This window comes from Hydra viridissima, unplaced genomic scaffold (assembly GCF_058129835.1).
Source record: "Hydra viridissima isolate aposymbiotic clone 2 unplaced genomic scaffold, HvirCarnegie_v1 scaffold_12, whole genome shotgun sequence".
In the NCBI taxonomy this organism is placed as follows: domain Eukaryota; kingdom Metazoa; phylum Cnidaria; class Hydrozoa; order Anthoathecata; family Hydridae; genus Hydra; species Hydra viridissima.
In genome coordinates this window covers 6,330,596-6,357,848 of record NW_028324311.1, presented here as the reverse complement: position 1 = coordinate 6,357,848, position 27,253 = coordinate 6,330,596, and the positions used below count along the sequence as shown (strand labels likewise).

General features: G+C 27.3%; 1 protein-coding gene across 3 annotated transcripts; it reads left to right on the top strand.

The window, feature by feature from the left end:
• The first annotated feature begins 898 nt into the window (after positions 1 to 898).
• LOC145194263 (uncharacterized) lies at positions 899 to 27,253 on the top strand. 3 transcript variants are annotated; one of them, XM_090068836.1, is made up of 32 exons: positions 899 to 1,227; positions 1,373 to 1,403; positions 1,857 to 2,222; positions 2,300 to 2,413; positions 4,274 to 4,354; positions 4,461 to 4,555; positions 7,392 to 7,596; positions 8,194 to 8,505; positions 9,095 to 9,214; positions 9,671 to 9,742; positions 12,024 to 12,112; positions 13,355 to 13,535; positions 13,913 to 13,965; positions 14,147 to 14,560; positions 14,888 to 15,067; positions 17,854 to 17,913; positions 19,458 to 19,569; positions 19,775 to 19,894; positions 20,054 to 20,114; positions 20,602 to 20,728; positions 21,358 to 21,407; positions 21,491 to 21,611; positions 21,882 to 21,985; positions 22,151 to 22,253; positions 22,616 to 22,766; positions 23,040 to 23,173; positions 23,316 to 23,413; positions 24,529 to 24,655; positions 25,901 to 26,017; positions 26,163 to 26,211; positions 26,690 to 26,730; positions 27,040 to 27,253. In XM_090068836.1, the coding sequence occupies exons 1-32, from the start codon at positions 1,201 to 1,203 to the stop codon at positions 27,139 to 27,141; spliced, it is 4,017 nt and encodes a 1,338-aa protein (XP_089924962.1). In that variant the 5' UTR covers positions 899 to 1,200; the 3' UTR covers positions 27,142 to 27,253. The 3 variants fall into 3 exon arrangements, with proteins under 3 accessions (XP_089924962.1, XP_089924961.1, XP_089924963.1); XM_090068835.1 differs by having other exon boundaries at positions 20,039 to 20,114; XM_090068837.1 differs by lacking the exons at positions 899 to 1,227; positions 1,373 to 1,403; positions 1,857 to 2,222; positions 2,300 to 2,413; positions 4,274 to 4,354 and adding an exon at positions 4,113 to 4,227 and having other exon boundaries at positions 20,039 to 20,114.

The window sequence follows — 27,253 nt, the reverse complement described above, 5'->3', positions numbered from 1 at the left end:
TAGTTTAAATAACTTCATAAATTTTTATTCCAACAAACTTTTCAAGTTCTTTTTTTTTTTTTTTGACTTCATTCAAAAACACGACAAAGAACAAAACATAAAAAGCAAGTAGCGTGAAAACCTACCAGGTTTAAATTGCTGAATTCACGTCATTTCATGATGCTGGAGGTGAAGCTGAAAATTTTTTAACATGAATTTTCAAAATTGTATTTTTCAAGAATGCAATAAGATAAATGATGTAAATGGAAAAATCGCCAAGAAAACAATTGTTTAGATTTAGATTTTATTACATTTTTTTTTTTGTCAAATAATCACAAATTAAATTTTTGTACTCAAATACGAACGAAGAAAGTAGATTTAATATCAATTTCACCCGTCAATACTTAATAAGCTTTGAAAAAGATGGAAAATATCAAGTTAAAATTTTATCTTTCAAAAGATTGTAGACACTTTGTAGAACTAAAAGCCAATGAAAATCTGTGATTAACAGATTTTATTATGTCAATATGACCAATGACCGATCCCTTTAACATTATTGGCGTTAGCCAATGTTATCAATCGGCAGTTATTGATGTAATACATACAAAAGAGCATTCAAGAGAACTTCATCCAGTCCGAAAAAGGATTGTTTTTAACAATCGTTTTGATTTTATACAATATTACAACTTATGATGTAAATTAAAAAATAAGATATAAATATTTATAATTGCGAGCAGGTTTTTGCAGCAATACCATATTTCAAAGTTCAAGGTGTTTCTTATTTAAAAAAATACTCTTTAAGCACCAATAGCCAACGTTGTTCTGTTATCTCCGAAAAGAGATTTTCTTTTTATAAATTACTTTAATCGTGTAAATCCAGTTTTAAAGTGTTATTTTTCGAATAAACAAAAATCAGAATGTTTTAACGAAGCGGTAAGACTACACACATGAAATCAAATATGACAACGAAGATAGAAAATTTTTACAAAACAGTGGAGCTTATTTGCTAATGAAAAGTTGCTAATGAAAACTTTCCATAAAGCTTTAGGCAACGAAATCTGTTGGTTTAGTATCATTACCATTCTTCTCTTCTTCGTCTTCTTCTTTTTATTTTAATTGATTCCAAATGTTGCAGTTTATTAATAATTTAGCAGTTTTCTTTCTGGAATTATTTTTACTCTATGTGAACAAAAAATTAAAACTTTTAAAACAGAAGGAAGAATGATTATCCTTTCATTCACATTGTTGGTAAGTTATTTGAATTTGCTTTTTTTATGGTTAAAAATTATAGCTAAGCTATTATGAGTTAATTAACATGATAAATCATTTTAGATGTTTTTATGTATTCATTAAATTCGCACAAATGTATATTATTACAACTTTCTGTTTTTAGATGTCTTTTCGGTGCGCTTTGTGTGAGGAAGGTAAAATAAAGCCTACTTTATCAGGCCGTCGGAAAGTCTTACGGATTGGAGGAGGAGGAGGGGGGGGGGGGAGTTTGAAAGAGGCATTAAAAAAGTACCAAGGGTCCTGTTTGAGCTACATTTCTTTCTTAAAACACGAAATAAAAAGATATAAATGTTAAAGTACAAATGATTTCTATATTCAGATTTATTAAACAAAATATGGTTTTTTTTTGGTAAGTTTTACATGACAAAATTTGCTAGTTTATTAAAAAATGAAAAATGATACGTTTAAGTTGCTGAGAGTCATTAGGAAGGCGTGCTCAATACCCCTCTGCCTCCCAGTTCCGACTGCCCTGTTTTTAAAACTCATGTAAGATTTTCAAAATTTTAAAAACTAAAAAAAGAAAGAAATCTTTAGTAAAAAAAAAATAATTGATTATTTCAAAAGTTTGACAGAATTTTAATTTTTAGAAACAATTGACGTAGATACAGAAAATATTCATTTGCGAATCAACTCGTGTAACATAATAGGAGAAATTACGTCTCAAAATGTAATCATCAACAACCAATTATGGGAATCAAATATTACGAGATACGATATTCCAGTAAATCAATGCTTTTGGAAAAGTATAAATTCTAAATTCCAATTTACTGGACAAAATGGCGTAAAACTGGTGTTAAATGGCAGTTTTCAATTAAAAACAGAAATGAAAGTTGGTGGTGGGCCAACAAATTACAAAAAAGATAAAGACGATTTCTCAAGGTACTATGTAGGTGGATTTACATTCGATCCCAAAACTTGCACCAGTTCAACAGAAAACTTTAATTGTCCGAAAGGTAAAATTTTACATAAATAATTAAGTAAATAAATTTTATTTGCCAGAAATGATAATTGATAATTGTATCATCAAAAGGGGTGGGACCTGGAGCAGGTCCAGACGGTGCCATGAATGGGTTTAATGAAGATGGAATGAGCATTTGGGGAGAAGATTATGGTAATGGAGAAATTTCAATAGGAGGTAGCGTAGGTAAGTATTTGAAACTGCCAACAAAAATTATTTTGATAAACTTACTCTTTGCATCAAATTCAGAATTTATGAAATTCTTTAACATTCAAGAAATAAGAGAACAGCAAAAATCTGCAAAAAAGTTTTCAAACATCTTTTATCGGTTGCATAATTGAGATAGTTTGATTAATTTTTACCCCATTCATGCAAACTATTAAAAAAAGGTTTAATCGCAGTCCTTTAGCTGAAATACAATAATTAAACCGGATTTTACTGTTGGTATGAACGGGATATATTTCTAATTTTAAGTTGCTCAACTTTTTTTACAAAGAAAATTACCCGATGCTTTAATAAAATATAACTGTGAAAAATTGACAGTAACTGTAAACAACAATAGGATATTTTTATTTTTCAATAAGTATTTTCTACATTTAAGAAAAATAAAAAATTGTTTGTTTGCATTGTTTTTATTCTCAGTCTTAGGTGAGATAGAGTGGGCTTCTTCCTAAGGCAGAACTCAATAAACAGATGGATTTACATTTATTGGAGTCTTTATAAAACGAAGAATTTACTCTTATTGAAGTCTTTACAAAACGGAGAGTAGCGAGGCAAACGCTTTTTTCGTGCACTAATCAATTTAACAACTATTCTCATGAAAATAAAATGAGGCATTTAAAACAATTTTTCGGACTGGTATATCGATGGTCTTGGTGCAAAAACCAGTTTTTCGACGTTTTTGACTTGAGTTTGAAAAATGTCATTTCAAAAAAATTGTTTCTTCAGCAAGGAAAATAAATTTCGGAAAAGATTTATCAATGAAGAAAGGTCCTAACTTATGAATCTTATCTTGAGTTAATGTTTCAGTTGCTTTCTACGAAAACGAATGATCCCGCGTTCAAACTGCGTTAAACCTGAATGTTTAAAATCAGATTCTCATACTGGTAATGAAATTGTAGATAAATTACACGCAACATTGTAGCTATTTTGCAAATTGCGAATAGCTTGAATGGTGCAAATTTCATTATCTGCAAATGCAGCAAAGACATTTTCTTGAACTACCCTGCAATATAAAAAAGCTTATTGATAAAGATTAAAAGGTGGTTTGCGATGAAACCTTGTATGGTTTATGCATTTTGATTTTTTATTTATATTCTTTACAACTGGCCTCTGATTCAGCAATAAATATGTAATAATAACTAGAATTTAAGACCGTTGTGCATTGGGTAAAAATTTGAATTATTTTTCTTTTTACAATCAAAAACCTTTACACTTACCAACTTAAAAAAAAAAAAAAAAATATCGACAAATTAAAAAAATCCTTACAAAGGCTCTCATAGGATCTAGATCATGTGATCATACCAAGGCAAGCTTTATATTTTTTAACATAGAAGATGAATTGATTGGTTTTTAGTATCAACTGAATCTGTCTTAAAAATTCGTATAAAACTCAATTGTGATTTTGAGAAAACCCGTTGGTAAAAAAAAACCGATAGTTCTCTTATCACCATTGAGTTCTTTAACCCATCAGATTAACTCATGATCATGCTTTTATTGGTGTTGATATTAATATTTCTTCTCTTTTTTAAAACTTCAAATATGTTTCCTTCTATCCCATTTGTTTTCTGATTTTGACTTTGATAAAAAGATAATTCCAAAATTTCCCGGGAAAATAAATCTAAACCAAATGTTTTTTTTTTTTAAAAAAAAAAACAAAAAAAAAAAACACTCGAGCATGTCAAAAACAAGCTCTTTTTTTTTTTCTTTAGATAATAAACTAAACGTAAATAAAATGGACATAAAGTTCATTAAGTTAAATTGCTGCTAAATAGACTGAGGTTAGCCATTTAAATATTTAGTAGAATTTGCATCAATATTTATTAGGTCCACAAGTTGATCCTTCCGGATTTGCAGGAAATGGAGGAGGAGTTTTAATTTTAGTTGTAAATGGTAATCTCTCAATTAGTAAGTGAATGCAGTTTTCAATTGATTTTGTATTATTATTTGCTTTCTATTCAATCTATCTTTATTTTTCTGTCAATCTATCAGTTAATCTATCTATCTATCTTAGAAGCTAATATATCTGCTAATGGTTATGAAAATCAAGACGATCTTTATTGTAGTGGAGGAAGTGCTGGAGGATTTATAATGATCAAAGCTAATGAGGTAAATTGTAAATCTTGTTTTTATTACATTATGCTTAAAAAATAACTTATATGTATATTAGAGTTATACAAAAAACTGAGATAAACTATGTAACAATCAGTTCACAGCACAATAAAAGTTATTTTACCATTGTCTACAAAGTAAGTGTTCATTTGCTAATTTTGAAAAGTTGGATTCTGTGATCTACTTCTTGAAATAATCTATGTATTTCAGTTTCAGTCTCTATTACAGAAGAGACTAGAGTTATAGGTTACAATTATAATTCAAATTCAAAAGTTGGCAACTTTCAATGAGTGTGTAATGCACATGTTCTGAATATACACTGGTATATTGTTCCAGAATTGTTTTTAAAGAAGAATCTTGAGTAACTGTAAAGTATGTAAGGATCCTGAAGTTATCAGCTCATGAAACTTCTTGTTTCAAGCCATATATCTCTGTAATTAAACTATGAGATTGCAGCATATTTTTAATGGTATGAAACTTTTCTTCCACAGAAATTTTGTTGGAGAATACTTTAAGTGTAATAAGCTCAGGTCCAACATGTCACATCCGGTCATCTATATTCCGTTTCTGCCACAGGATTGTTTACTTCAATGCGTTGTATGATTTGCTTGCAAAACAGAAAGATTTTGGTAGGTGTATCACATAACTGAAAAGAGCACTATTTTTTTTTTTCACTTTTATTATCTGAAATTCTTTTTGAAAAAATTATATTAAAAAAAAAAAATTATAAAACCATTTTTTAAAACAATATCTTAAAGTGATACCTTTAAACAATATCTTAACTTAATTTTAATACTTCAACTTTCCACCTGACCTGGTAGAATGCTGCTGGACATCCACCTGACCTGGTAGAATGCTGCTGGACATCCACCTGACCTGGTAGAATGCTGCTGGACATCCACCTGACCTGGTAGAATGCTGCTGGACATCCACCTGACCTGGTAGAATGCTGCTGGACATCCATCTGACCTGGTAGAATGCTGCTGGACATCAAGATTGCTTGTCAGTCTTTGGTGATCACCTAAAAGCATGAGAAAAAGTATTGACATTGTATTAAAAGCATTCTAATTGTGTATTCAGCTTCTTTCCAAAGAGTCAAAAACTGAGAGGTAGAACTTGACTTCTGATGCAGTTCTTGTTATCCCAAGTATCTTCCTAATCTTCTATCCACTAATAATAACCACAGTTTTGTCTACACTACTTTATTTTTAAGTTAACCAGTGAGGTGAAGGTTTGTGTACTGCTGTCTATATGATAAACTTTCTGTCACTCAGATTGATTTGATCTATGGCTGAAGAAGCAGCAGGGCTATTAGTTGTGTTTTAAAGTAATTTGGACTTTTTTTTGGCTTCTAACACTTATATTTTAGATTTATCACTTTTTCACTTTTTACTTTTAAGCAATATACTTCTTTTTCTTTTTTGCTTTTCCTTTTTAAGTTTTGTGGAAAACTAATTATCATTCTACATCAATACCAACCGTAAGCATTTCTCTGCATCTTTGTGACTTAATTGAAAAAGCAGTTGGCTTGATAATATATCTCTGTTTCATATAGAAGCCAAATTATAAGTTGTCATTTCAAACTTTAAGCTACTGTGTTATTTCCACAATTATGATAAAGTGTCTATAACATTTGTACTGATAATAAAAGGCCTTTTATAGGAGTCCTTTCATAAAAGGCCTTTCATAGAAGTCCTTTAGTGTCCAATTAACCTTATTTTATCCTAACCTCTCATACAATCAGTTGACATTATTTATGCTATGTTTTTTTATCAATAAAAATTTAACAGATTAAAAGTCAAAAAAATACTTAGGGTTACATTTAAAACAGAAAGATTAACTATTTCATTCCTTAGAATTTCAAAAAAAAAAAAAAAAAAAAAAATCAGTAAAAGTATATTAGATAGTTCAAAGGTATTATTATGGTTACGCATTTATATGTGTATATTAGGAAAAATGCATTATAATTGTGCATTTTCATAAAAATTATGATAATCAGATCGGAATTAGTAAATAAAGTGTTTTAACAGCCTTTAGATCGCTACTAATTTCAAGAAATTTTGCACAGCTTTTCATTAACATAAAAGAAATTTTTGTGGCATAAGTTAATGAAAGTAATGACTTTAAAAATCAGATTAAAATATCATAAAGAGTTTAAAAAAAAAAAAAAAAAAAAAAAAAGTATCATAAAGAGTTTAAAAAAAAAAAAAGATATACTTTGTTAACTTTTGGAGTCATAGGTAAAAGACAAGAACTCTTTGGTTGTAAGATAGGAATTTTATCCAACATTTCCAAAATCTCAAAATGAAATATTTTTTCCACTTTACTTATATTGTTTATAGTAAAGTTCTATATTAAATCTAATGGACTGATGATCATTGTATTTACATTTTTTGTGAAAAATATTCAAGTAATCAAATAATTAAATGTTTTTGACAAAGTTTAATTTTTTTAAAAATTTATATTGCTATTGGATAATCTCATCATGATGATTTTAAAATTAACATTTAAGAATGCTATTGAAAAAGCATAAAAGATTTCACATCTACAAATCTTCAAAACATTAACCTAAAATTAAGTACTGAGACCATTAGCCAAATTAAGTAAAGATTCTTTTTTTTTTTTACATACCATTATTTTAAACTATTACTTCAGCTTAAATAGTTTTTTTCTTTTTTGTTTATGGTTGACAACATTAATAAAATTTTGTAAAGAGCAACATTCATTAATGATTTATAATAAAAATTAAAGTTTGAAAGATTAATTATAAATTCTATGATTGCTAAAAAATTTTATTTTATGATATTTTTATAGTAAATAACTTTCTAAACAGATTATGATTTCTAATAAGTCATCAATTCATGCAAATGGTGGTTCCAGTGGTAGGGATCAAGATTCTGCTAATTGTAAAAATGGTGGTGCTGGTGGCATAGTTAGTTTAAATGCTCTCATCTTTATTGGAAATTTTCAATCTCTTGTCAGTGTCAATGGTGGAAAAGGTAAAGAAAATGGATTAAATGGCAAAATAATTCTTCAGAGTAAGTCTCTCAAGTATTTCAAGTTAAATTTGTATTTTATTAATTTTGATTATATTTTTATGTTATCAAAATGCAACTCTCTGGTCAAAGTAAAATGCTTATTATGTCATGAAAATGCCGCGCTATGGTCAAAATAACAAATCCAATATCATTAATGCAGCATATTTTGTTTTTTCAAGCTGATTGTTTTGCCATAGACTATATTTTTAAAGCATCTAAACTTATAACTTATCATCATACAGCAAAGTTTTTGTTTTTGCTAAATCTTGGAGTATGCATATTTATATAATTTATTTAAAGTAGTTGTTTCAAAGAAAGTGTTTTTGATAAAAATTATATAAATAATTGCTTAAAAAAATAAATATTCAAAGAGCATAAAAATCTTCAGTTTTTATCCAGTTTTTTTTTTTACTTAATGAAATCAATGTTCATTTTTTTATGAAGTCGAATTAGTTTTTTATCCAGTTGTGTTTTGAAAAATCTGGTGCCATGTGTATATAAATTCAGTGGTGCTTACTTAAATTGTACAATTTTTGAAGTTAATGTGTAGGTTGTTAATATTTTTTATTAACACTTTAATTTCATTATATTTTTCAGCGCTTTTCAAGACTGATCTTAACATAAATACTACATCGTGCGTTCTTAAAAGTTCAGATTATCCAAACATGTCATTTTATGGAAAAACAATTGCTACAGATAATTTTCTAATACACAAATGTGAATTCACTTTCCAGCATTCAGTAAAAATACTTAAAAATGTGAAAATACATCTTTCTGGTAAATCTTGCTTAGCAATCATTATTAAAGATGGTGGGATGGAGGTTCACACCACATTAAATTTACTAAAAAATTTTAATACAACTGAAGATACATTTCTTGGTGGTTTTCACAACAATAAACCATATAGAGGTTTTTTAAATATTATTTTTTATGAAAATTGTTGATAATATAATTTATACTTCTTTGTCATTAGCTATTGTAATGGAATTCTTTAGTCAAATTTTTAGATGTATAGTTATATGCATATGTAAAACGTATTTTGAATTTTTTGCTATGACTTGCAATAACTAAAAGATAGCCTGTCACCTGTCACTTTTGTAGTATAACAAATCTATCAGTGAGATACCAGAAATGATTCAGCATTGAGCTGAGGCATGGCTTAGCAGAAGTAGGATTTCTATCTATGAACTAAATCATATCATCAGTCGCTTGTAGTACCTGAGATAAAGCGGTACCTACCAAGGGACTTTAACAAATCAGGTTGCATAAAATGCTCTAATGAACTCAGCTGTTTTTCTAATAACCCTTTGTTCAATAAACTGGGCATGATAGCAAGCTATAGGCACATGCAACCTAAAGTTTGTTAATTATTTCCAATCCACACACATGCACATACAATCTATGTTAATTTAGCTGTGTATAAGTTAGAAAGTTAATTTTTTTTTTCAATTTCTGATTTAATTAGAAACTTAAAAGTATACTTGAAATATTTTGTAAGGTCTTGGTGCAAATTTCAACTCATCATGTCATGGTTCAAGGCTCTCTCCTGATGCAAAAAATAGTAACCCTTGCTATGGCATTAATCCTTGGTCACTTGTAGGTGGTAGTTCATGCAAAGGTTAATAACTTTTACCATATTTTTATTGAGCATATAATTTATATTTCTTATATAAGTGTTAAGTTAGTAGTATAGCTTTAAATCAATTTTTTAAAATCCTGGACAATATTTTATCATCTAGATGGTGCCATTTTGTCAATTGGACTTTTTTTTATATTTAAAAGTAAATACTTATATATGGTGACTCTAGTTATGTTCTACATTAAAGTTAAGCTTTCAGTTTTTATTATGTTAGCCACGGTTAAAATTTTTTATAGGGATACAAAGTTCTTAACTCAATATTTATAAGTGGGATCTTGTACCAGATGAAATCTGACAACATGTGGAAAAATTACAATATTCCAATAAGCATTAATATAGAATATTTATTTGAAACATTGAATTAGAATATTTCTATGAAGCATTTGTAATTTTTTTTTTTTCATCAATTATATTGAGAACAAAATTCTGGTTTAGGTGCCATTGAAGGTCTTGCAGTTGGAGGGGGTTCTATTGAGATTGTTATTGAGCATGGAAATCTAAGTTTGTGTAAGTATGAAAATAGCCATTAAAAATAAAAGTTGATTGTAAAAATGTGTATCAGGTTTAACAGTGATTTTATCCTGTAGACAGCTTTCTTTTAAAAGTTAAAGTGCCTTGAGTAATCTTTAGTCCGTGTTTTTAAACCCACATTTTGATTTATATATACACAATAAAAAAAGTTCGTGAGCGTTGAATTGTTTTTGTGAAAAAAAAAAAGTTTTGAGAAAATTTTAGTTTCCAGATCTAAAAAAAAATATATATTGATTTTTTGTTTCATAGGTTTACTATGGTTTTGTACACTTTACAACAATTATTTTCTTTCTCTTTAAAATTTAGGTAATAGTTGTAGGTCCTTCATATTAATAACCTTAATGACATTTGTATTTGTGACTAAAAGCATTTTATAGTTGCGATACAAATAAAACAAGATTAAAGTATATTTAGGTATAGTTAACTCTAAGTAATAAATTTTGTTCAGAAAAAATAACGACCTAAATTTAGAACAAAAGAACAGCTTTCTAAAATACTTTCTGTGTGTATAAAAATATTCAATTCATCTCTAAGTTTAATATATCTGTTCATTATCCAATAAAATATCATGATTCAACAATGTCACAGTTATTTCTAGGCTTATAAAATAAATCTAACTCTTTTTGCACGGTGTATATATAATAATTCATTTTTATATCTCCCCTATTTTATATCTCCTCTATCTTTATACTCATGAATGAGTATAAAGATAGAGGAGATATAAAATAGGGGAGATATAAAAATGAAATAATTATGTCACAAATTAGATTGGTATGAATATCAGCTTAATAATTGCCAAATTTTGACAGACAATCTTTAGTATTATGTAATAATCACCATTTTTTGTACTTTTTACTTGGAATTGTCCAGGTATAATTAGGTATACCTGTACCAGGTATCATGGTATAACTGTCCAAAATAGTTTACAAGAACCCAACTACCAACTGAAATCATGAACTTCTCATCAACAATGAATCCCATTTATGTTGTTCTCTGTGGTGTGACCGTCTTGAGATTAAGTCAGATACTAAGTCACGAAGGTTAAGTGAATTGCCATTAACATTTGGTGAATATGAAAGCTGATATGACTGCAGCCTACACAAAGAGATAGACTTATAAAAGTGATAGGATTGAGTCTTCTTAAATTGACAAAGCAATTTAAACTGATCTTTCAGTTTGAGAATGGTGCTAGACGTTTTCAAAGGTCACATAAATAAAGCTCTGAAAAAAAAAAACAAAAAACATCAATTAGCTAACTATTTTAATTGAGACAGAAAATTAAAGATGTAATAAAAATAAAAAATGGAAAAGTAAAATTGAAATGAAATCTTTTGTTTACTTGTTCTTTTATCTTTTGATTCATAAAATAAGTTACTGACATTTCTTAAAGATTTAATATTTGTTTTGATGAACCAGTCTGGCAAAGATTTGTTTAACCACTTAAAGTATGTAATTCATTTGCAACTCATGGAAATAAATTTATTATTTTAAATGCATAGCTAGCATTTTAAATGACATGAAGAAATGACACATCTATCACCTATGATCAAATAACCTCTAAATTTAAATTTACCTCTAAATTACCTAATTACTTCTAAATTTTCTCAAATTAGTTATAAGAATGTGAAAAAAATAGTTTGAATATAAATTAACCACATATCAAGAATATAACCCTATTATACATGCAAAAACTGAATATTTGGTGCAATATGAAAATTGTTAGCATAGAAACACACAATAACTTACTTAAAAGTAAAACTTTTATCAAAATATCACTTTGAAGGACCGGTAACTATTTTTTATATTTTAAATAGCAGGAGATGGATTTCATTTTGATGTACGCGTAGTGAAACTACACGACCAAAGATTTTTAGAAACCTGTACCTTGGAAACTAGTACAAAAGTGTGATTGTAAAAATTTTCTTAGAAGGATTTTGGTTTAATAAAAGTTTTTAAGCTTCAATGAAATCTATTAAATTTTAGTCTTCAAGATTAAATCTGCAAATGAAAATTTGTTTTGCCCTTTATTTAAATTTTTGACAAAAAAGACCTGTGCTGGAGAATTGAGTTACGCAAACAAGTTCTGAGTTTTACCCTCGTTAAGAAGAAATGCTTTTAAGTGGCTTACTAACTTATTTTCGTATTTGAAAATTTATACTCAATATAAATTTTTAAAATATATAAAAAATAGTTTCTAATCTTTGATGTAACAATGGGATGAATGTTGTGTTTTCATACTGTTCTATTTTTTATGAAGTTGCTAGTATAGAAGCTGATGCATTTGTGTCTAAAGAGAATAGTGACTGTAAATCAAGTGGTGGTACAATTTGGATTCAAGCAGACTATGTGAGTTTTGTAGTTTCCATCATTCTTTTAAATAACCCTCTGGTGGCAATTTGAAGAGATTAAAATTGTGTCAAAATAGAAATCATAATAGAATCTGTAAAAATAGAAAGATCATTTAACAAAATTGTTACAAATTTGAATGAATTTAAATGGATGTTTTATTCTAAAGCGTGTACACGAAATAAATGTGAAAGTAGAAAAACAACTAAAAAAAAGTACTCCTCAATTTTTATTTCAAACCAAGTAATAATTTTAATACAATAATATAAGAAGAACAAACATTAAAAAAGATATATTAATTATTCCTGTGGGAATCTAATAAAATTTAGAGCTTTTGCTTTAGTGGTACCCATAAGCCTGTGCACAGAATAAGAATCAAAATTATTTGATGCTTTTTTAAATGATATTTTAATATCTTTAATTTTTCTGCAAATAGCTTGCCAAATCAAAGCTTTTTTAGCAAACTTGTCATGTTTTGTGTATTTAAATTTCTTATCTGCTTTTCCTCGATATTTGGCAATATAAAAATCAGCACCAGGAATTTGTTGATGATCATACTTAATATACGTTTCATTTTCTTCAATAATACAGAAATTTTTAGAAATAAAATTGTCATACAACTTTCTGCTGCGGGTGTCATGCACTTTTTTGTTGAGTTTCAGAATGGTTGGGCACTTTTTGTGCTTTAAAAGAATGAAAACCATGTTTGTTTCTAACTTTTTTAACAAAGCTATGAGAAAATCCATATATTTTTGCGCATTCCCTTAGTGAAAGGCTTGGGTTATTCTTAAAACTGTTAACCAGTTTTCTAACTAGTTTTATATCTTTAAAACCTTCCTTTCTTCCACCACCAGATTTGCGTTTGATCGATTTTGTTTGAGAAAAACGTTAAATAACATAACTAACGGTGTATGGATGTATTTGTAACAATTTTGCTATCAAATTGTAGCTACTATTAGGATTTTGTAAATATTTTTGCATAATTTTTTCTCTTATGTCTTCTTCTTTTGTCATTTTTAAAACTAATTTCAAGTTAAATCCAAAAAATAACATATTTTTTTGAAACCACAACACTTTGTAAACAAAATGCAAAACAATTAAAAAGATTTTTATACAACCCCTAAAAAAAAAATGACGTGCTTATTCTTTCACATTTATTTCATGTACACGCTTTAGAAACAAATTATCGAAGTTTAACTTTTTTCTTTTTTATAAAGTTAAAAGATCCATTTTTTTCTGCAGGTTCACTTCAAAACAAATCACAGTAGTCTAAGTGTTTTGGGTTCAAAAAATGGAGGAGAAGGTGGAATTATACGAGTGATAGGAAAACTTGAGTCTGATGTTGTAAATTCGTCAAGCGTACAAAAATATCACATAAAAGTTGGAACAAATGAAAAACATCTTTTGAAAGGGGATTTTATAGGTAGGTTGTTATAATAAAATATTACTTTGAGCTAAAGTATTACTTGAGCTAAGTAGCAATACTGAGAAAGTCATAAATCTATTATATTAAAACTCTAACATTCATGAGTCTCTATTTCCATATTTTTTTTTTTTTATTGAAAAGAAGGAACTCTATGGGCTTTAATTTAGTTTCTTAATAATGAGGTGTGAAAAAGTTGTTCTTAATAAGAAGGTATGAAAAGGTTGTTCTTAACTCATTAACTCCTCTTCAAAGTTGGTAGAAAAATCTTCTTTTTGCTATTCCACTTCATAAATACATTAAAAAAAGTGTGTTGGCCATTTGTAATAAATGTTGTAACACCACATGACAGTTTGTTAAAGTTTATTGTTTTTTAGCTTTTGACACACTTGCTTCCTTTAATGCATCTTTATCTCAAAGATCAAATTTGGTATGGACTGCTGAGTATAATTTTAAGTTGTTAATCTCCATGTTTTTATTTGTAAAAACTTTTACTCAAAGTTATACTTTTTTTAGCAAGTTTACAATAATGGCAGTTCACTAATCAAATACCATCCCAATTTTGATGTTAGATTCATTTAAATGGAATACTGAACATTTGAATAATTTAGATTCAAACAAAATCTGTTTCAACTAGTGAAAAAGCAACTGCAAATAGTGATATATCTATGGCTTCTACAACATTAGAAACTGGCAACACAATAGCTACAACAGAAATAACAGCCACAACTACAATGACACCAACTACAATCAGTATTACTACAATGACTGAAACAACAATAGAAACAACTACCATGACATATACAAAATCTACATCAATTAGTTTTACTGGAGGAGGAGAAAACACAACTGCAAGGGTAACTGCTGGAGCAACTGATACAACTAAAACTACAACTGGAATTACTACAAAAACATTTACCATATCACCTAAAACTCCAATAACCATCACAACTAATTCAACGCCTGTTATGAATTCAACAGTGAAAACAGTACCAACCTTAAAAATAGTTGAGCCAAAAGCAGAGGTGCTTTTTTTTTCCCTTTAAACTTTCAAGTTTCTGAAGATAAATATTTTAAACAATTAAATATTTGAATTTTGATACATGCATACATACATACATACATACATACATACATACATACATACATACATACATACATACATACATACATACATACATACATACATACATACATACATACATACATACATACATACATACATACATACATACATACATGCACATACATACACTCTTCACCTCTCAAATAACACATAAAAGGCATAAAAATATTTATCATTTTATAAATGCTCTTTTTTTTACTTAATTCTGACTTTTATTCACTTTTAGGTGATTAATTCAACAAGCTTAAACAGTAATAACTTTGAACCATTTGTAAATGCTGTGTTAAGTGTTGCAAAGAATGATCAAACAGATAAGACATCTACAGCTTTAATAGATGCTGTGAAAAAAGTAGCAACTTATCCATATGATTACAAAAATTTTGAAGCTATAAGTAATGTAGTGGCGGTTAGTGAATTGATTTACTTTTTATTCTGAATTTTTCTAAAGATTTGTAAAATATTTATAAGCTATTCTATACAAAGGTTCAAATTATAAAAAACCTTTTCTGCGTTTTTGTAAAATATATATTTTGTCAACTTCAAAGTTAAAATTGATATTATTGTATTCTACTTCAATTCATACAGTGCCCATCATTTGAGAGTCAAACATTGTATACTAGTTTTAAATTTTTTTCTCTGAGAGTAGTTTTCTTAACTAACTAATTAGTTTAAAATAAAAAACAATGCTTGTTAAAATTTTGTTTCATGGTCATAACAAATAGAACAAAAAGTTAATCTGTATCAAAAAGTTATTAAAATTTTAAAACTCCATCAACATTACAGAAAGTTGTTCCTTTTCGTTTTAAAATTTGCATATCACTGCATTTTTATTTTGTTAGTGTTCACCATTTTTATTGTACCATTTTTAGTGTTCACTATTGAGTTGAGGAAGAGTTTATCATTATTTATTGTCAATTTACTTTATATTTAACTTTATTGATTTAATAGTTGATGATGTACAAGAAACTTTTTTGCACCATTTATATAAAGAGTGCCCATTACTTAAATATAAATAATTAGGAAATAGTTACATTTTATTATCCTATAAATTGTTTTTAAATAATGCACTTTCAATGAGATCAGATTTTTGTTCTAACATTTCAAATGCAATTAAATGTGTCCACTGAAATGAAATGCATTGAAACTCTTCCTTTGAAAATGGCTGGTTTAAATAACAAGGACATTATGAAACAGATAAAAATATCTGCAGAAAAACTGTTTTCAATATATGGAAAAGGTATCTGGAATTACAATCCACTTTATACAATTCAATTTCAGGAAGAAAGCATGAGGAAGAAGGTAAAAGAGATTGACTTTAGAATCCTATATGACTTGATGATGACATCAAACTTAAGCAGCTTAACAAAAGGAAAAACATACTTGATGAGGTTTAGTGAGTCATAGACAAGATTTTAATTTGGTTAGATAAAAAGATTTTCACTACAGAAACTGTGGTCAACTACCAAAATGCTAGAGTTAATGCAGCCTTACCAGAAGACATTCCTGGAGCCTTTAGAACACATTTCAAGTGACAGAAACCAGTTGCTGCCATGGTTTGGACTGCTGTTAGTGATAATTAAAGAAGGAGTGAAAGTGAACAGTACAGCATTTATCCAAATGTGTAAAAATTATGTACACAATTGGATGAATAATTATAAAAACAAAAAAAACTTTTTTAAGAAGTAACCAAAAAAGTTTCAAAAATGAATGTATGAGATCAACAAAAGCTAGCAGAAAGTAAGAAGTAGCTGTTCATTCCACAAAAATCCAAGGCAAAACTTGTACAGTAAAACTTGAGCTTGAGACGGGGGATACTTTAATAGTAGCTCTCAGTAATCAACTGAAAGCCAAGATATTTGTAATTGTATTGTGTGGAAGTAATCATGGAATGTGGTAGAAAAGTATGAGATTTTAACAAGAAATCTTTGTAAAGATAATTTGAGCAGTTTTTAATGAGGGTATTTTAAAGTTTTTTTCATAGAAGAGAAGATTTAGAATTGCAAGTTGTGTTTGCTGTGAGAAAACAACAATATTTAATTTCAGTAACATGAGCTGTTCCTGGTATAAAAGATGGTAATAGTAGGTATCCAACATTATGTTTGCATTTGATTATTAGCCACCTGATAATAAATCATTCAATAAAAATTTAGAAGTTTTCATCAATTCGTGTGCTACATGCTTCAAGAATATTTACATTTTTGAGCATCTCTTGATGCATGGGATGTCTCTAGTGATTAGACATTATTTTTAAATAGTCATGGAAAAGGATCAGTAGATGCAGTTAGGGACAAAGTGATTTGATCTGTATAGAGATTTGTAGCAACAAAAAAGAAAAAGATGCACTTTTATAAACTAAGATATTTATGTGCTAAGACTTTTATGAGCTTAATGTTTTGTGTGTCTGCAAAATTTAATACTTATGCAACCTAGTTGTTTAAACTGATACCATTTTATAATACTGCAATTGGTATCAGTTTATTAAAAAACCAGACATTACATTATTGAATCCTTACAGGATTAAAATTCAGCAGTAATTAAAAAAATATTAAAAACTGTTATTTTTGATTTCAGTTGGCTTTGAACCAATGCCTGTGTATTAATGTTTTATATATGAACTTAGAAGCTGCCAGAACTTAGAACCTCTTCAGAATTTTAAGAGAGTAAATGGAAAAAATGAATCAGCTCTCAATCGAGTCCAAAAGACATTTAAGCCATTCAGATCAAACATCTTTGCTGTATGCCAATTTGCCACACAATAAAGAAAATACAGCCATCTATTGTAACATTTAGAAAGTTTTTCGGGTACATTTCCATATAAATTGTAGAATATGATAGCATTTGTAAATAGTAATACAATTTATTAAGTTCAAAAGAAGATAAAGCATATTGCTTTTTATGAGCATATTCTTGTAAGAATGTTCCATTCCTTATCATGGAATATTTTAATTTTGACTGATAAACTAGAATTATTTGCTCATAAAAATAAGTGTTTTTTTAAATTATCTAAAAATTGAATTAATGAAAGACTAGAATAATTTAAAACTATTATATGTTTTGTAAATACCTTAAAAAGAAGAAACATAGAAACACAAAATTTGACTTAAATATTGTGAGTTAACTTAGTTTTATTTGCATTTATGAGTAGGTTTTTTTTTTATCTGCACATTTTATTATTTGTTTTTTTTTCTTTAGAAAATTGCAGAATCTTGTGATTATGTAATTAGTTCTTTGGTGAAATCAAGTGCAGATGGAGTAAGTTGATTTAATTTTTGTATTTTGAGTTTGAAATTATTAGAATTAGAATAGTAATTAATATATTGGGAGTATAAATAAATTTTGAGGAATTTACATAAAATATCATAACTAGCATTAAATTGCATCAAACCATCCTGTAACTATATTCATGTTGAAGTGTTAGCATTTTCTGCTAAAAATCAGTATGTGTCAAGTCTATGCAACATACTTTCTTTTTGTTTTAAACATGTCAGCATTTATGCCAAAAAAACACAATTTGTGAGAAGCAATGATTTTTTGTTTTAATTTGAAGAAAAAAGAAGCTGATGGTTATCATTAGCTGTGTGAAGCATATGGGGAACATGCTTCATTAATAGAAATTTTAGTATTAGTTTTGATGTTTTAAAAGTGGCCATTTTAATACTACCAGCAAAGAATACAAAGAGAGGCTAGTAAAACTTGAAAATGCTGAGTTGGAGGTGTTATTGGACCAAGATTCATGCCCAAATCAAGAGGAGCTCACTGAAATCTTGGAAGTGACTCAACAAGCAATTTCTAACCATTTCAAGGCCATGGATATGGTGAAAAAACAAAGATATCGAGTTCCTATGAACTCAAGCTAAGACATGTAAAATGCTGTTTTTTCACATGCAAACAACTGTTCCAAAGTCAAATCAGAAGAGTTTTTTTGCATCAATTTGTAATGGGGGAGGAAAAACAGATGCACTATGACAACCCAAAGTGCAGAATAATTTTGGGTAAGCCTGGCCATTAATTGACAAAACCAAATATTCATGGTAAAAAGCTAATAATGTTCATCTGGTGGGATCAGGTTGTCAGAGTGATTGGAGATCTGGAGTGATCTACTATGAGCAGCCTGATGAAACCATCACTGGGAACAAGTTTAACAAGTTATCATCAAGTTTAATACAATCACGATCTGAGCATTGAACGCCTGAAAGTGAAAAATCTTTGTTGACTATGAACAATATTTTGAATAAAATCTGTACCAGTTTCTCTGAATAAAGCTTCAAAGTTACAAAAAAAATTTGTACGCCCAATATTTTGACTTTGAAATCATCAGAATAAGAATCCTAGTTAAAATATTTTGAGTTTATTATTAAAGAATTATTCTTAAGTCAATTAATATTAACGTCTTTTTATAAATCTTTTAATACTTTACAAGTATTTTTTAAAACATGTCAAGCATAATAAAAAGATTAATAAAAAATCTTCAAACTTTTTTTATTTATTTTGTACAAACAACAAAAACTTTGTTCAAAAACTTTTTTCAAAAACTGACTATAAAAAGTCAAATTAAGATGAAGCAAAAAGTAAATTAAACATTTGATTATTTTTTATTATAATTTATTTTCAAAAGTAACAGTTCTTAACATGTGATCTTAGTACAAATGTTTTTTTTTTAAACTGCATTTTAGAAAACATTCTTTAACATTTTGAAATTTTAAGCATTTTTTTTTTCTTAAATTGTTCAAGTTATTTTTATAATTGTTAAACCATTTTTTAAATTGTAATGCAATTTTTTTGATTGTAATGTGTAGGTTGAAGGGAAAACAGGGAGCTTGGCAGCTTCACTTGAGTCCATATCTTTAAAGATGGGCAATTTTTTAAATGAAAGTTTAAAAAATTTTGAGCTAAAGATCGGAAAAATTTGTATGTCTGCATTTTATGTATTGTAAAATAATGATTCTTTAAACAATAGTTAGAAGTCTAGTTATTGCTGAGTACAGTAACAAGTTCAGTGATTATTCCATGTGACAGAACTAATTTTTTGAAAGATTACAAACACACTTTATAAAATAATTTTACAAATTTTATAAACACCATTTTTAGTTAAGTTTTTTAAAACCATTTGTAGATTTAGAAGTTGCACTTTTTAATAAAACTGAACCAATCAAATCAATGCCAGAGAGCTGCAGGAAAAAATATTGTGATAAAGTTGAAATATCTTCGGATATTTTGGAAAGTAGCACATCAGGTGATTTCATTTAATTTAAAATTTTCAGAAGAAATTTGTCATGTGACTTTTTCAGTGCATTTAAATTCATATTTTTTAATCAATGTTTTTAAGTTTTTTAATTCACTAATGAAGTATATATTTTTAAGTACTTTTTGATTTCAGCAACTGCTGTGTCAGCAACTGCTGTGACAATAGTCAGTATAGATTTAAATCAAAATGTTGATCAATCTATTATTGGGTAATTTTTTGTTTGTTTGTTTGCTTTGAAAAATTATTTAATAATTGTAATTCTTCAACTTTATTTTTATGTTGAGAATTTATTTTGACTTAACTGTTGTTTTCTTGCAGCAAACACAATCAACATTTTCAACTCTACATCTTCTGTTTCATAAAATAAATTCTCCTCTACAAATTTTTTGTATTCAGTTTACACTTAGTAATAATTCTTAAAAACCCATTAACACCGTCATTTAAAAAAAGCCACTTAAATTATATTTACATAAATTTCTACTTAAAAGCGGTAGTAAAAATTGGCATTTTGTAGTTTTCTTGTATTAATATATAATTAACTAATATATAAAGAAACCCCTAAATGCCAATTTTTACTACCACTTTCTATAATTGCTTTTGTGCAATATATATATATATTAATAATGGAAAGTGCATTTAATCTTCTAACTAAAAAAATTACAGAATATGTAATTGAATATGTTTTTTTTTTTTAGAGAACAAAAAATATATAAAAGCAAATCTTGGCATGCTGTATCATCCATTTTTTCTGTCTCTGTTAATAATACAGTTTTACCTCCATTTCTAAAACCTGTTGTTCTTCGCCAAAGATTTTCAGTATCTGTAAGTTTAATTTGTTAGTAAACAAAACTTTTTAATTATCTTTTGAAAAGAATAGGAGTTTTGAAATATTTGTTACTGACATGAACATGACATGAATATGACAACAAAGAATTAGTGTAGAAAAAAAACCCTTAATTTTCAAATTTGAGTGGAATACTTTCAAAAAATCATATGCAAGAGGTTTTTTTTACTGTAAAGTTTGAAAATTTCATAAAAGATGCTTCAAAAAGGAAAAACTCACTGAATAATTTTTATATTGTCAAGCTAAAATATAAACCAAGTTAAAACCGTCTAAAACCAAGTAGAAAAATTGTGTTGTGTTAAGAAATGCATAACAGCAATCTTTTTTTTTTACGATTCTTAAAAAAAAACATAATTGAAAAAATTTTTGCGTTCAAAAAATGTGATGGATTAAATATTTGTAGACATGCTTTAATTTTTTTTGCCTAGTATTGTTTACAAACCTTATTTAGCCAAGTTAAGTTTTTAAGAGTCTTATTCTCAAAACTAAAAGGTCGATTTAAGTTAATAAAAAAAAAAGAAGAACTTAAAAACATAAAAGCCTTGCGTAGTTTGTATTTGATATTCCTCAAAAGTAAAATTTAACATTTTAACTTATTTCATTTTAGACCAATCAACCATACAAGCTATTGCCTGGTTATTGGAACAATAAACCAGGGTGTGATTACTTTTTATTTGACTTTGTTCTATTTTTTTCCCATGTGTTTGCTAAATAGTTACCATTTTAAAATTTTTTTGTAGGTCTGCTGTTGGTTGGGCATTTGATGGTTTGATGATCATAAATATAAGTGAAAATGAGGTTATTGTGCACTCAAATCATTTGACAACATTTGCTATTCTTATGCAAGTTACAGAATTTGATGTAAGTGCATATTAAAAATAAAATAAAGTTTTTGATGTAATTAAAAATAAAATAAAGTTTTTGATGTAATTAAAAATAAAATAAAGTTGTGTAGACATAAAATTAGTAATGTAGAATAAACAATATTCATACAAAAATTGAAGTTTTTTTTTTTTTTTTTTAATTATCTAAAAATTGAATTAATGAAAGAATAATTTAAAACTATTATATTTAATTATTAAGATCATTTAAAAATACAGTATATCCCATTTATATAATCTTTCAAAATAGATAGGCAAAAATCATAAACTGACATTATCATGGATAAGTTACATAGGCTGTGGGTTATCCTTATTTGGTTACTTAATCACATTTGCAGTATTATTTTCTATAAGGTATTTTTACCATTTTCTTTATTTCTTTATTTTTTATTTTTATTTTTAGCTTTATATTTGAGTGTAGCTTAATTTAATCAAAAGTCAATTAACAATTCAAAATATTGACCAATGTCATTTTTAAAATATTTCAATTTTTAACATGCTGTTGAACAAAATTCTTAGATCTCTATCAACAGAACGCTTACTTATTCATCTTAATCTGGCTATCTCTTTGGCTATTGCTCAAACAGTTTTTTTATTGGGAATCACTGCTACTACTAACAAGGTGGAGAAACACTTCTTTCTCATTGCATTTATTACTTTGTGATGAAACAATGTGATATTGTCTATTTTGATGCACGTTTTTTATTAGCACCAAATTAAAATGTTAAATGTTTTATTTTTTATTATTATATTTGTTTACAATGATTAACAATGCTTTTAATGATAACAATTTATAATGATAAGAAGCTTTTATCTTACTTTAAAAGCAGCTATTTTTTTCTTAAACTAATAGCAACTATTTTAATAGTATCTTGGTCACAAACTTTTGCATGATATCATGCACTTACTTCCAAAATTCATTTTTCCAAAAAATATTTTTAATGTTACTGTTGATTTTAAAGTAAATTAAATTTTTTTTCTCAGAATTTATGCACTTTTATTGCTGTGCTGCTTCATTACTTTTTTACTGCCTCATTTGGTTGGATGCTATGTGAAGGTATCCACCTCTATGTAAAAGTTGTTAGTGTGTACAACAACTGGACAAAAATGGCTTTTTATCACTGCATTGGTTGGGGTAAGTTGTTAAATAAAGTGGTGTTTTTTTTGTATTTTTTATTAATAACTATTTTAAATGATTTAAAAAAAACCAATAAAATCAGTAAATTAAAGAGTATTTTTTTTGCATCTCCATTTGTCCTAAATTTGTGATACTTATTATTTATTTGTGATGCTTATTATTTATTTGTGATATTTATTATCTATCTGTGATACTTATTATTTATTTGTGATACTTATTATTTATATTTTATTTATATTATTAATTTGTTTTAAAACTTGGGTTTAAAAGGTATACCAATTATAATTGTATCAATATCTGCGGCTATCGAAAGCAAAGGTTACGGAACTAAGAGCCACTGTTGGATAAGCACCGAAGACGGTTTAATCTGGGCATTTGTTGGTCCAGTCCTTTTTGTGATTTTAGTAAGTTTACAAAATTGTAGAAATGACTTATATTGAAGCTAGTAGATTTTATGTCAAAATAAGTTCAAGAAAAAAATAATTCCTGGTTTTTAAAAGGATTTACAACTTTTTGTGTATTTTTTGTTCATGAGTTTGTTTTTAGGTTAATGTGGTGGTCATGGTGGTTGTAATAAAAATTTTAGTAGCATCATTAAATGATCCAATTGGTATCAGCATGGTTGAACTAAAGCAACAAATTCGGTGCTTTTTTTTTTTTTTTTTTTTTTTATTACTTTTTTATAGTTTTTGCTTTTATTGTATAAAGTAATTTTTTTTAAATCTCTCATAACTTTTAGTTGATTGCAAATGCAAAAATTTCTTCTTTCCTTTCACTTATAAAGATGTAATTTAACAAAATTCTTCTTTTATACCAAATTTAAAATAAACTCTATATAATAAAGTTCTACCCTGACAGAATGACGAGCTTTTTTTTCTTGATAAAATGTCTTTGTAAAAACAATCTCGCTTTAACAATGACATTCTTTTTTTAAAGTGAGTAGCAAAAAAGTCAAGTGTCAAAAGTGTAAAGAGTGTTCTCCAATCAAGATTTAAAGCTGAATACTCATTCTCTAAAATTTTAATCACTATTGACAAGAATAATGGTTCCTAACTAGTAAAACTATTTCTAGAAAATTAAGATGGAATCTAAAACTGATTTCTCCAAAGTTTGGTATTTTTTGGAGTATACCTTAAATCTGGATTTTTTTATCTGATTTTATATCCAATGCTACAATGATCTAAATGGGGGGTTTTTAAGATCAATTTAAACAATTTTTAGGACTTAATATCATTGATAGAAATATGCATTATAATTTTGAAACATGAAAGTTGGAGAATGTATTTTGAGGTTCCTGGTGGTCCTCAACATAGTCAAATGAAAGCATAAAAAGCTTTTTCAGTCAACTTTGAGAAAGCAATTTATTTTATGTAAATTTTTTAACTTTTGCCATTTTTTCTATATTTCTTTCCTGGATCGAGCTCCGTGATAATATCTAGTTTCCTGGATCGAGCTCCGTGATAATATCTAGTTGGAAATGAATTTTAAATTACTTTTATTGTTATGATTTTTATTGTTAGTGTGTATTGGGTTTGTGTTGAATATACAAGCCTAGTATAAAGTTCAGCTTCTATTGGAGTTCTAATAAAAAATAATGATAAAAAAAACATTCTCCATCACCTAAATATTTTAAGCATTCAGTTTTTGTAAAAACTACAAAAATCAAATAGAAAACAAAAGAAAAAAAAAATTAACTTTTAAAGAATTACATTGTACTCGTTAAAATTTGATTTAAAAAATATGTTAGTCCTTTTTTTAGTGCAAGTTTGAAAGCCATGGTAATTTTGATGCCAATTCTCGGTCTCTCTTGGCTGTTTGGAATATTTGCTGTTAACAAGAAAGCAGTTGTATACCAATACATTTTTACAACTCTCTCTTCAACTCAGGTTGTTTTATAAATTTTTTGATTTATTTTTTAAAAACTTGAATATTCAAAAGAAAGTATAAATCTCAATCATTTTTAATTTTACCTTTCCTACAATATTTGCAATCTTACAAATTATTTTAAAATATAACAAAAAAATCATTATGTAAACAGTATATTTAGTATAAATACTGTTGATATATATATATATATATATATATATATATATATATATATATATATATATATATATATATATATATATATATATATATATATATATATATATATATATATATAAAGTTACATTAAATATATTAAAAATTATGTTTATAGTTTTTCTAACTGTAACTTTAAGCATACCCTAAAGTATTGCCAAGAGGGTATTCCAAAAATAGTTAAAACCAAGAACTGAGAAGACTTTTGGCCTTGATCTTTTATTTGGTCTTTAAAGACTTTTTTTTTTTTTAAAAGAAAACCACTTTGTGTACTTTAACTCAGCTTTACATAAAATTGTGTTTTTAAGATTTTTTCAACATTTAAATAAGTGAAAAAATAGCAGGGTTTTATTAGATTTGGGCAACTGTAAAGTGAAGGATTTACTTAAGTAGTATCAAGAATAAGATTTTCTTCCACAGTCTCTGAAATACCATCAATTTCCAGGATTCAGGAACTATAAGAAAAGAAAGAGTTGTTTTTGGATGAGCATGCATTATACATATAGGATGTAAACTGAGACAAGAAATTTGAAATTCATGTTAGACATCTTGACTTTTTCCGCATCCTCTACATTGTCATCTTAAATTACTTCTACAAGCTGCTGAGTTAGGTACCAAGTGTGGCAGTTTATACTTTGAACTATGCTCTGCCCTTACTTTTCATCTTATTGCTCTTTAATTTCAGGACAAGCTCATTACGTTTTATTAACTTTTTTTTTCTCTTGATTTTTATCATAATTACAAGCAAATTTTATCATTTCCAATGTTAGCAGGTTAAAAGCACTTGGCCTGTTTCTTATTAAACATAACAACTGATTAGATCCAGCAAATTTACCAGTGTTGCTGGTGTTGGAGCTGAAGTCAAAGTGAAAAAACAAGTTGCTTCCAAAAAAGCTAATAAATTTTTTTGTGTGAAGAACATTTAGCTAAAATTAAAGTTATTTAATTTGGTCTTGCACGTGTCTTCAATGTAGCTCTAAATAAAAATCAATTGGGTGTAAATTTTAAGAATTTTTTTATATTTAATTGAATTTTTTTTTTTTTTTTAGGGTGTTTTCATCTTTCTGCTCCACTGTGTCGGGAACACTGAAGTAAGAAGTGCTCTAAAAAGGCTACACAGTAGGCGATTGCACAGTAAAATGTCCAAAAGAAGATTTTCCCTATTGGTAATTTTTTTGTTTCTTACTGAGTTGTTACTCTGTTGAGCTACTGAGTACAAACAAGGTTTAATTGATCAACGTTTAATTATTAGTTTGCAGTGAATTTTATGTATCGACCATTTTTCTACTCACCCATTGTTCTCTTTTTAAGGAGGCGGTAGCAGAAAGCTTGAGAGGTTTATTTTTTCGACAGTCAAAAGGTAACTTAAGAATAATCTGCTTTTTAAATGGACGTTTGCTTATGATGATAATAAGTTGACTATACAAGTCAAATGTCATTCATGTTTCTTTTTTTTTAAAGTTCTTTATTTTTTATCGATGCAATAAAGTAAAGAACTTTAAAAAAAAAAACATGAATAACATTTCAACTGACTGAATTTATAAACGTGTTCTTCGTTTTATATTACATTCTTTATATTATATATTTTATATTTATCTTTATATTATATACTATTCTTTATTCTCTATTTATCTCTATTTTTTATTTATCTCTATTTATTCTCTATCTTTACTTTATATATTATACAGTTATACAGTATTACTCCATATATTATGTTCTTATATTCTTTAACAATAAAATATATAAATCGATATGTGAATTATCTTTACACGAATTATTCAAGTTGTTAAGCAAAGTTCTTTTTTCGTTTTTCTAGTTTACTTTTTTTGTTTTTCTAGTTTACTGTGTTAATTCTTCAAGAATTACAAAACTATCTTCGGTAAGTAGAACTACGTTTGAATATTTTTCAATTAATTCACAAACTAATTCACAGCTATTAATTGTTAAAGATTTTTTGATGAAATTTTGGTTATTAATTGTTAAAAACGACGTATTTTTAAATCGGATAACTAACTACGATGAAGGTTTTCTCTTTGACTAATGTTAGTGTTTTAAAGAAATTCTTCGAGATGCGAGATCTATCTCGAAATAGTTTTTATGAATCCGCTTATATGATTGTTAATATTGAACTTACAATGATAAAACTTCAGAATGAACGTATTTTGTTGAGTTCTGTTTTTTCTTTCAGATACAAACGGTGAACTCTTCGGCTTTTGAGTCTTTAAACAATATTGAGTTCAAATATACTGACAACGAAAATCATTCCATCAATAATAATGACGACTCATGATCTAAGAAAACGGCAATATATTGAAGCTCGTCAAGGACCTCGTTTTAAAACGCAACTTCGTACTCAATCTCCATGACACTTTGTTTTCTGTATAAGAAAAATGATAATCAAA